Genomic DNA, 11,069 nt, shown 5'->3' on the forward strand with positions numbered 1-11,069 from the left:
ATAAATATATAATATAATTTATATACTTTCACATATTTTATCCAATATCCCTATCAGATTAGGACATGGATAGCCCAAAATCAATGAGATAAGATATCATAATCCAAATCCACATTTTAGACCCGAATTTATTGGATCAAAATGTTTTGGATTTGGGTCTAATCCTATCCATTTGTATTTAGAAATTATACAATCAATTTATGATTTTGATGAGGTGTCAATCTATCTTCAATTCAATAGGTTCTTTATATATAATGAGTTGACATCAAATTCGGACTCGTGAATTCCATTTACAAAATTCGAATCTTTTGAACGTAGCTTTAGCTTTTACTTTTTGGATTTTTTTTTTATCAAACTACATTCAACGCTGAGTATCCAATAGATGGCTTAGATTAGAGATAAAACACTAACTTCCTAGAGATAAGTTATTCTTCAGAATTATTTGGAACCTTAACACATCTCAGCGGTACATTGGACGCTGTACCTCAAACGTAGTTCGACATTAATTTAATTTTCTCTCTCTCATTTATAAACACACACTCCTTCGTACAAGTTTTCTTTAGAGCTTAAAGTCCTTTGAAGGAAAAAAAAAAAGCTCTTCAGACTCTCTGAAGTCTAAAATCTGAATCGTTCTCAAGTGGTTTCTTTAACTCGAACTCTCAGAGTAGGTTTCGTAAATGGCGACGCCGAAAGATCACATCGAAGAAATAAGAAAATCGAAGTTTTCGATTGGAGGAGAACTGAATCCTCTCACTGAAGATCTACATCAATCTGTCAAGAATCTCTCTGCAGAACTCTACGCCAAAGATGTTCATTTCCTCATGGAGATCATACAGGTTCTCTCTCTCTCTCTCTCTCTCCATTTGGATTTTGTTACGAGAAATCATTCGAATAGACCGATCATGATTTTGTGCTCAAACAGAGTATCAAATCGATTTTTCTGTAATTTACGTTTGTTTGTAATTAGGTTTCTTGATTCTTACAGAACGCGGAGGACAACGAGTACTCAGAAGAGTTGGAACCATCGTTGGAGTTCGTCGTAACATCTCGAGACATCACGGATACTGGAGCTCCAGCAACACTTTTGATTTTCAACAACGAGAGAGGATTTTCTTCTAAAAATATTGATTCTATTTGCAGTGTTGGAAGATCTACTAAGAAAGGCCTACGGCAACGCGGTTACATTGGAGAGAAAGGTGAGCGAAGAATCGATTCCGTTAGGGGAATTTTAGATTCTTGGTTTCGAATGAACGGCTGAGATGGTGAGAATATTATCTAGGAATTTTAGAATCCCTAGAAAATCAGTTTGTCATCTCTTCTCATCTCCGTTCAGTTGGGTGTCCAACGCTGTTAAAAATGCTAGGGCAGTCAATGGATCGGATCATACCCGAAATTGGATCCGATAATTTGTATCTGGATCAAGTATTGGATTTCTGATAAGGATCCGATCCAATAAGATATTGGATCAATTATGGATAAACCATATTCCTTAGGGACCCAATCACATAAAAAGTGAGAAAGTATAGAAATCGATAATATTCCTTACGAAATTTATTTCGACTTTTTCATATATATAAAATGGGGTTTGGTCCCATCCGGACATGATCCGACTTTTATTGGATTGGTTTATCGGATCAGGTTAGGGTCCGATTAACTCCTTATGGGATTGGTCCCAAATCGATCCTGATCCTATCCATTGACAGCTCTCAATACAAAATTGCTGTTGGGCCCACTAGATCCACTGTTTACAAGGCTCTGGATTCATGCTATTTAAGGCTGCTAATGGGGCTGGAGGGCTTTCAACTTTGTTGGACCTATACTTGGGCTGGTTCTTTCTTTAGGCCTGAGGTAGGTTTGAACCTAATTTGAAGGCTTGTTATTTTAAATGCATAGCGAACGTCTGGGCCAAAAAGGCCCAATATATTCTGATCCCTGGTCATGCTCTGCTTGATAATTTAGAAGAAAAATGCTAAAGTGACTTGTAATAACCCTCGAACTAGCACTCAAGTGTGCAGAAAAGCATAGATGCTTTTTATCGAGATACGAGTGTATACACTTAAGAACAATTGAAGGTTTTCTCCTCACTTGAGTGCTAGTTGGAGTGTTATTTCAAGTCCAAGTCCAAGTCCATTACATTTATAACTGAGTTGGGCTAAACCTTTAGAAAATTGGTTAGCCCTTTGATGCAGGACGATGAGGGTAGAAGATGAAATACAAGAGGGGTAGGAAATCTGATTTGAGATTTAGATTAAGGATTTTGACTTATAGGGGTAAGGAAATGATTACGGGTCGAGAGAAAGGGTTTTAAGGGAATGTTTCAGGTCCTAAAGGTTTTATTGGTCATTGTAAAAGGTTTCAACAAAGACCAATTAGATATGTAAAATACAAAATTTTGCAATTATGTTAGGTTTTGGGAAGAGATTGATGATATTGAAATACTTTCCTTACTAACATAATATGATTTTGAGCCTAGTTATATTGTCGGATTTGGGCCGGGCTTAATTAACTTATTTAACTTTAAAAAAATTATAATTATAACAATTGCACAATTGAATGAAAAATCGAAATTTTTATTGAACTTTAATTTTTGACAATTTGAATGTGATAGACAATCAAAGATACTTTGAATTTAGGGTGGAACCAATGTATTAAAAGGCTTACGCCTCAAGGCGAGTTGCAGCCATCATGCCTCAAGGCTTAAGCCTTTTCAAAATTGTTTGGTTTAAGCCTTGATCCTACCTTAAAAAATTGAATTGAAGCTCTTTTTGTGTTTTTGGGGGGAAGATTACAAACAAACAAAAAAAAAAAGGTTGGATTTTAATTAATTATTAAAAAAATAATATTTTTGAACAAATTATCAAAAACGATTTAACATGTCGAACTGTTCAACATTTTAGGCTTTTTTTTTAAATATTTGAGTATTAGAAAGAGTAAGGCTTTCCTTACTAACTCAGTAAGACTTGCAAATCTTACTAAGGGTTATTGAGTGCACCAAAAACATGATCTGATGACACAGGATGTAGAGGACAAAATTCCGTGATCTTAATTTTTTATATTTAAAAAGGTCATTTTTTTAGCATTAAAAAATTTGGAAGTTTGGTCAGACTTCAGTAGTCATATATTTTCAAAACCTTGGATCAAACTCAAAAAAACATTATATTTTATGAATTTCTTTTTTTGAACCTGAATTTTTCAATGAGATCTAAGTGTTGTGGTGCTGGATTGCTAATTTGGTAATCCATTTGAGTTCAACGAATAAGTTTTTCTACACAAATTCGACCAAGTAATTAAAAGACATAGGTCCAACGATTTAAATTGGTTATGGTAATTTTTTTTTTAAAATATTTTTTTATTAATAAATTAGAAAGCTTACCATTTTCATATTAATTTTCCATTGTTTTTCTTTATTTTACTTATTTACTCCTTTTGATGTTATTTATTTACTACTAAAACCTCTTAATTTGAGGTGTTTTTAAGTCAAGAAACATAATGTTCAGAGAGAAATTTCAAAAATCTCTCAAACCCTATTTTCTCCCCCACACTGATTTCTTCATTATGCTCTCAATAGCCGATACTCATCCGATTTTGATTTCATAACTTCCTACGTTACAAAGATTTGTGTTAAATGAAAGCATCAAATCAGAGTTTTGTTGGTATTTGAGGATGATAACTTAACCTGAGGATTACAGGGAATCAAATATCTTGATGACTCTTTGGAGGACCTTCCTAGTGAAGATGATGGAGATGATTTTTAGTTATCCTATTTCTTTTTTAGTCTATAAGGTCTAAAATTTCATTGTTATTTCTTATTTTGTTAAAAAAAAAACTTAAAATATAGTCTACTGATGATGTTACATCACTACGTTGCTACTGTTTAATATTTTTGTTGTTTAATGGCTGTTTACTTGTTAACTTCTAAGTTTGGAGTCTTTTGACTATGATATTAATAGTAATAGAAACTCAGATTATCAACTACAAAGGTAAATTACAAAAATCAATAGCTAAAGTGCTTATATTTTTGCTCTTTTTCATTTATGTAATTTTTTATTAAGAATTTTTTTAATTTTTAAGATCTATTTTAATAAATTTGTTGAGGCTAACTACTCGTTATGGCTAGCCTCAATAACCCAAAACGCCTTAAGTGCGCCTTGGGAATTTTAAAATATTAGGTGGGAAATTGCGTTACAATAGGTTGAGTATATCTCCACTAAATTGGCGGCCACGCACTTATCTACCATTAGCATAACTTTACCCCCAAAGATACAAATACAATTAAAATGAAAATAGTTTGCATAATAAAGTATATACCAAAACGGTAAAGTTTTCATAATTAATTACTAAAACGGTAAATTGTAGTAATTAATTTCGAAAATGGTAATTTTACCGTTTTTGGAATTAATATTTTTTACCAAAACGGTAAAAACAGTAAAATGTAATTTTTTTTACCGAGAATACCCTTTTTTGTTTTACATATGTATTTACCATTTTAACCTTAGAAATAAATTAAAATCCAACTAAAATTTTCTCTTCTTTTTAATCTTCCCAACACTAAATAGAAATATGAAAGAGGAGAGGATTTTTTAGTAATTTTAGTCAAAAAAATAAAAAAGTGTATTTTCGGTAAAAAATTTTACATTTTACTGTTTTTACCATTTTGGTAAAAAATATTAATTCTGAAAATGGTAAAATTACCATTTTCGGAATTAATTGCTACAGTTTACCGTTTTGATAAATAGTCGAAATGTGGTGCATGTTTTGGTAAATTTGCCTCTATATAACAGTTCTCTTCAACCTTCATTCTCCAACTTTACTCATTTCGTGCCCTCCTAAATAGCTTCTTTGATGAGCATGTTTGAGTATTTTGCTTAGTCTTGAACCAACTCTTCAAGCATATGCATCATTTTAATCTTTGTGGTCTCATTTGGCACTGCTTGTTGTCAAGTACATGTCTTCCTCTGCTAAAGGTTGATTTTGAAACTGCTGTAAACACTTGAACAGTTAATAAATCACCTACCTAATCCCTTCCACTAGGAAAAATATCAAATTTACCGTCACCATCAGTGGTTGGATGGTCTAAATAGCATTGTAGTTTAGATCAACTGTCTGACCCTTAAGTTTTCTCAAAGCATAGCATGTTTGTGCATTGAAGCCAGCTTCACTGGCATTTGATCTTCTATTTATACCTCTTCTAGTAAGATATTCTTGAAAAAAAAAAAAACCATCCATTAATGTTGATTTAATTTCATTTTTATTATAAAATGGCAACCATTGCTGCTGCACTGTAGCCCAAATACTATAGTTATTACTTTTCTTCAGATGTAGCTATCTCCTACTCCATAACTTGTCATTTGTTTTAATTATCTTCATAAACAAAAAGGCCTAACTGATAGATAATTGCATTTAAGGTACTCTTTTGTAACAAAGAGAGCAGCTTTGTATTTCTTACCTGGATATCTGAATACTGAATAGCATATTGACTATGGCCCTTCACTTGAGATTTTTCTAATTTTCAATCAATTTGGTATAACAGTTACTAGTCTGTTCTATTTACAGATTATTGTGTAGACAATTTAGAATATATCTGTACAGAATGGATGTAAAGACCAGGATTTCAGCATTTATATTACTTTTTTTGTCTTTCAATATGATCATTTAGTTTATTAAATGCTGCAAACAAGTTTTCTGCATTTTATCATCTTCAAATAACTAATATGATTTTTGAATTAGTTTATGAATGTTTTTCTATGCGTCAATAGCAACTCACATCCCACGATTTACAGGAATTGGGTTCAAGAGTGTGTTTCTGATCACGGCTCAGCCTTATATCTTCAGCAATGGGTATCAGATAAGGTTCAATGAAGAGCCATGTCCATCCTGCAAAGTTGGATACATTGTCCCTGAATGGATCGAGGAGAACCCAACTCTTGCCGATATTCAACAAATCTATGGCCCTACTGATGCTCTTCCAACCACAACCATAGTTTTACCTCTGAAGCCAGACAAGGAGTTACCTGTGAAACGACAACTATCAAGCTTACAACCTGAGATTCTCTTGTTCCTTTCGAAGATCAAGCGGCTTTCAGTCCGGGAAGATAACGAAGATCCCAAACTCAATACCGTCAATGCAATCTCAGTTTCAAGTGAGACTGAATCCGTTACAAGGAAGAACGTAGCAGCCGAGTCCTATACTCTTTATCTTTCTGCTGAAGAAAACAGTGATGAAAGCGAGAGAGAATGTAGTTACCACATGTGGAGGCAGAAATTCCCTGTTAAGCAAGAAAACAAAGAAGAAAGAAGGATGGAAGTAGAAGAATGGGTGATCACGTTGGCGTTTCCTAACGGTCAGCGTCTCAATAGAGGGATGAACCCACCCGGGATTTATGCATTTTTGCCTACAGAGATGATTACCAACTTCCCCTTCATTATTCAAGCAGATTTCATTCTTGCATCTTCAAGGGAAACAATCGTTCTAGACAACAAATGGAATCAGGGCATTCTAGATTGTGTCGCTTCTGCTTTCATGAATGCCTTCATCTCTCTTGTGAAAACAACAGAAGGTGCACCTGGGGCTACTCTACGGCGTATGTTCGAGTTCTTACCATTGAACCCCTCCTTATATCCAAAACTGAACAATGTGAGGGATTTGATCCAAGCGAAACTGGCCGAGGAAGACATTGTGCCGTCTGAACCATACAAGAATCAAAACTTCTTCTATAAGCCTAGTGAAGTAGGTAGGATAGCGACTTCTTTCTGGAATATCTTGATTGAGGCAAGGGATCAAGGTGTGAGCCTTCATAATTTGTCATCTCACGGAACATATGCTCTAAATTCAGCATTTAGCGAGAAGTATGCTGATATATTGGATTTCTTGGGAGTGAGACACATGGATAACGAATGGTATCCGAAGTGCATCCGGAGTTGTAATCTTGTATTAGGAGTTTCGGACGATGTATATATGAATCTGCTCCACTTTGTTGCTGTTAATTGGATTTCATGTTTCCAGTCTACAGACATGAAAACCATTCCATTGATCAAATACATGACTCAAGATGGTAGTGTGTCCTCGTGGAGTGTAAAGGAAGTGACAGAGAGGTGGGGAAAGAGAGTATGTCTGTTAAATGATGTTCGTCATATTTCTTGGCTTATAGATTGGAACCGGGAGTTTAGATACATTTCCAATCATTTCTTCATGCCAAAAACCATGCAGGAGGCTATGACATCATTTCCTGAGAGGGAGAAGGTACGGGAATGGCTTCTCAAGTATGTTGAAGTTAGTTCTGTCAATGTTTACGATTACGCTACTACTCTCTTGGGTTCACTCGGCAGTGACACAAGGCTTGTTATTGCTTTTGCTCACTTCTTATGTCACTCTCTCTCAAAGAACTTTATGAATAAAACACAAGTTGATCAGTTGTGCCTAAAGATGCCGCTTGTGGATAGCTACGGGAATGTGGTTACATCAAGGAGTGGGGTTCTTGTTCCTGCTAATGAAAGTAAATGGGTGGGTTTGATTGGTTCAAACCCATGGAAAGGAAACAATTACGTCGAGTTAGGTGAAGGCTACTTGCGTGCAGGCTATTACGCGGGCGTATATACATCTGAGAAGCAGCTCATGCAATTTCTTGAAACTCATATTGGAGCTTCAGATATACCTTTTATATATCCTCCTGATGATGCATTTCCTACCATCTCTTCTCCATTGATGAAGGAAAATGCGTTCCTTCTACTAGACTGGATTCAGAACCTAAACGATGGGAGGATGCTGACACAGGGGAAGTTCTTGAAATGCATAAGAGAGGGATGCTGGTTAAGGACTAGTGTGGGTCCACAGCCTCCGTCACAATCGTTCCTACATACCTCAGAATGGGGGAATCTTCTGCAGAATGGGTCTGAGCTGGTTGATATACCTTTGATTGATCAACGGTTTTATGGCAATGAAATTAGTGATTACAAGGAAGAACTGAAAGCAATAGGCGTGATGTCTGATTTTGGGGAAGCATGCAAGTTCATTGGGAATCGACTCATGTCTCTAGCAGCTAACTCCAATTTAACAAAGGGATATGTGTTTTCTATCCTTAACTTCATTAGATTTTTGAGGAACAAGTATTTGTCTCCCAAAGACTTCATCAATAGCATCAAAGGAGGGAGATGGTTAAGAACATCTTGTGGTGAGAGATCACCGGTTGGGTCCATTTTGTTTGATTCAGAATGGAAAGCTGCCTCACAAATCAGTAAGCTTCCCTTCATTGATCATAAATATTATGGCGAGGAAATCAATAGCTTCAGAGAGGAGCTTGAGTTACTTGGGGTTGTAATTGGCTTCAACCAGAATTACCAGATTGTGGCTGACTGCTTCAGTTTGCCAATACCCCCCACTTCTGTGTCAGTTGATGCTATTCTTATGGTACTCGAATGCATTCAACATTCAATAACATCTGATGCACTTGTTAGCAAACTTAAAGATCAAAAATGGTTACGGACCGATCTTGGCTACAAAACTCCTAGAGAATGTTTTCTGTTCAATTCCGAATGGGGATGCATTCTACACATATTAAATGGCTTCCCACTGATTGGTGAAAATTTCTATGGAAGAACAATCTTCTCTTATGCATACGTGTTGAAGAGACTCGGGGTGGTGGTAGAATTCGAGGAAGCGGCCAAGGTATTTGCTCACAAATTTAAGGAGCTTGCATCTTTACCTTCCAGTAGAACGCTCTCGTTTTTGGCATGTTACAAGCAGCTAAGACAAAAGTCCTATAAATTCCCAATAGAGCTTTCGAGAAGCATCCGTGACGAGAAATGGTTGACAACTCATCTTGGCCTTAGATCCCCTAAGGAGTGTATTTTGTTTGATCCGGAATGGGAATCTCTCTCTCCAATTGCCTCACTTCCATTCATTGATGATTATTACTATGGTAATGGTATCCAACAATACAGAGATGAGCTGAAAGCATTTGGAGTGGTAGTTAAATTCAAGGAGGGATCAAATCTTGTGGCTTCTGGTCTCAATATTCCTCGGAATCCAACTGATATAACTCCTAAGAGTGTGGTTTCATTGTTGGAATGCATCCGGAATTTGCTGGAAGAGAAAAATGGTTCCTTACCCAAGGAGTTCTTGGAGCGAATCAACAAAAGATGGTTGAAGACCTATATGGGTTACAGGCGTCCGGAGAAGTGTTTGCTGTTCGATTCAGAGTGGGGTTCATTCTTACAACGTGAAGATGGGCCTTTCATTTGTGAGGAATTTTATGGTTCCAATATAAAATCTTACAAAAGAGAACTCAATGCGATTGGAGTTACTATCGATGTTTCTAAAGGGTGCAAATTACTTGCTAGTAAGCTGGACTCTCATACCCATTTCGTAGTTATATCTCGAATCTACAATTACTTACAAGAATTCAAATGGGAGACAGACATTAAAGATGCTAGATGGATTTGGATACCAAATGGATATGAGAAGGGAGAATGGGTCAGTCCTGAAGAATGTGTTCTTCATGACAAGGATTGTCTCTTTGGTTCGCAGTTAAACATTTTGGAGAAATACTACAACAAGAAATTACTAAGTTTCTTCTCCATGGCTTTGGATGTAAGTCATAATCCTTCAGTTGATGACTACTGTGATCTTTGGAAGTCTTGGGAAAATTCAGGACACCAGTTAACACCCTCCGAGTGTTGTGCTTTCTGGGTATTCATAGTGAAGCATTGGACTCCAAAAACTAAGAAACTTGTTGCTGAAAATTTGGTGAAGTTGCCAGTGAACACAGGTTCTGATGTAATTCAGTTGTTCAACAAACAAGACGTATTCATTCCTGATGATTTGCAACTGAAGGATCTGTTCGAGAAGGCTTCTCCAGACCCGATATTTGTTTGGTATCCTGAGCCAAGTTTGCCTTCTCTGCCTCGGAATAAACTTAATGAAATTTATGGCAATATTGGTGTTCGGACTATTTCTGAATCTGTACGGAAGGATGAATCTTCAGTAATGGATGGCGAACTAAAGCCGGTTAATCCAAGAGAAATGTTGATTCAGAGGCAGCTGATTAGACTCGTACTCGGTTTTCTTGCAGATGCTTCTCTTGAAATGGATGCAGAGAAGCGGCATCAGACGGTCAAATATCTTCTTGGTCTCAATGTGTTTGAGACCAAGGAACACATTACTGTAAGCCATAGCTTATCACTTTCGTCGGGTAAGAGTGTGGAGGTGATGGCGAGCCAAATGATTCGTTGGGAGAGAGAGGATTCAAAACTGTTCTCTCAGAAGATTGACAGATCAGCTGGGCATAGAGTCAATATCGAATTTGCTACGAATTTCTCACGAGTCATAGCTGAAGGACTGTTATGGGAGAAAGCTGATCGAATTGCGGGACTATCTGAGCTGATCAAGTTGGGTTGGTTGTTGGAATTTGAAGAGGAGACGATCGGGTACTTGATGAAGACGAAAAATCTGCAATTATTTATGGAAGATGAAGAGTTCTTGAAATCTGCATTCTCATCTGACTAGTTAGCTCTTTTCATACTATCTGGTGAGTTCTTCATATATCGTCTATATATGAAGCGTTTTCTGTTTGTAATTTTTAACATTCTGAAGTGTGTTTATTAACAATTGTGTTTTGTTGTTTTTATCTAATAGCATGTCATGTATCTATATATATTTTAGTGAATGTTGGCTTTACCCTTTTTGGGAGAGACCTGAAAAATGAAGAGATCAGTGTGATTGTTGATTTCTAAGGCATTGTTTTCAAGCATTTTTCATGGTAGGCTTTGATAACAGCCATCTAAATTGTCACTTTTTTGTTTTAATCGTAATTAAATTGGATAGAGATCATTTTTAAATCATGTTTTTAGTACATCTAATTATCATATTATGTATCCTTGAGAGTATTTGTAAGTTAATAAGTGTTTTTTCAAGAATTTTCATGTTCTGTAGTACTTGTGAAGTTTGAATTGATTGAGGAATCTGGTAGCTTGCAGAGGGAAGACGATTGATAAATCTGGTGGTTTTTTTTGTTTTATGATATGTCCAGTGCATCAATCATCGTATTTTCAACCAAGAAAGGCATCACCCTGAA

At 36.1% G+C, this 11,069-nt stretch overlaps 1 protein-coding gene across 1 annotated transcript; it reads left to right on the top strand.

The window, feature by feature from the left end:
• The first annotated feature begins 541 nt into the window (after positions 1–541).
• LOC147398416 (uncharacterized) lies at positions 542–10,724 on the top strand. The gene is made up of 3 exons (XM_086447605.1): positions 542–836; positions 986–1,196; positions 5,781–10,724. The coding sequence occupies exons 1-3, from the start codon at positions 678–680 to the stop codon at positions 10,499–10,501; spliced, it is 5,091 nt and encodes a 1,696-aa protein (XP_086303731.1). The 5' UTR covers positions 542–677; the 3' UTR covers positions 10,502–10,724.
• The last annotated feature ends 345 nt before the right edge of the window (positions 10,725–11,069 follow it).

This window comes from Akebia trifoliata, chromosome 7 (genome assembly GCF_017979445.1).
Source record: "Akebia trifoliata isolate Shusen 1 chromosome 7, ASM1797944v1, whole genome shotgun sequence".
Classification (NCBI taxonomy): Eukaryota; Viridiplantae; Streptophyta; class Magnoliopsida; order Ranunculales; family Lardizabalaceae; genus Akebia; species Akebia trifoliata.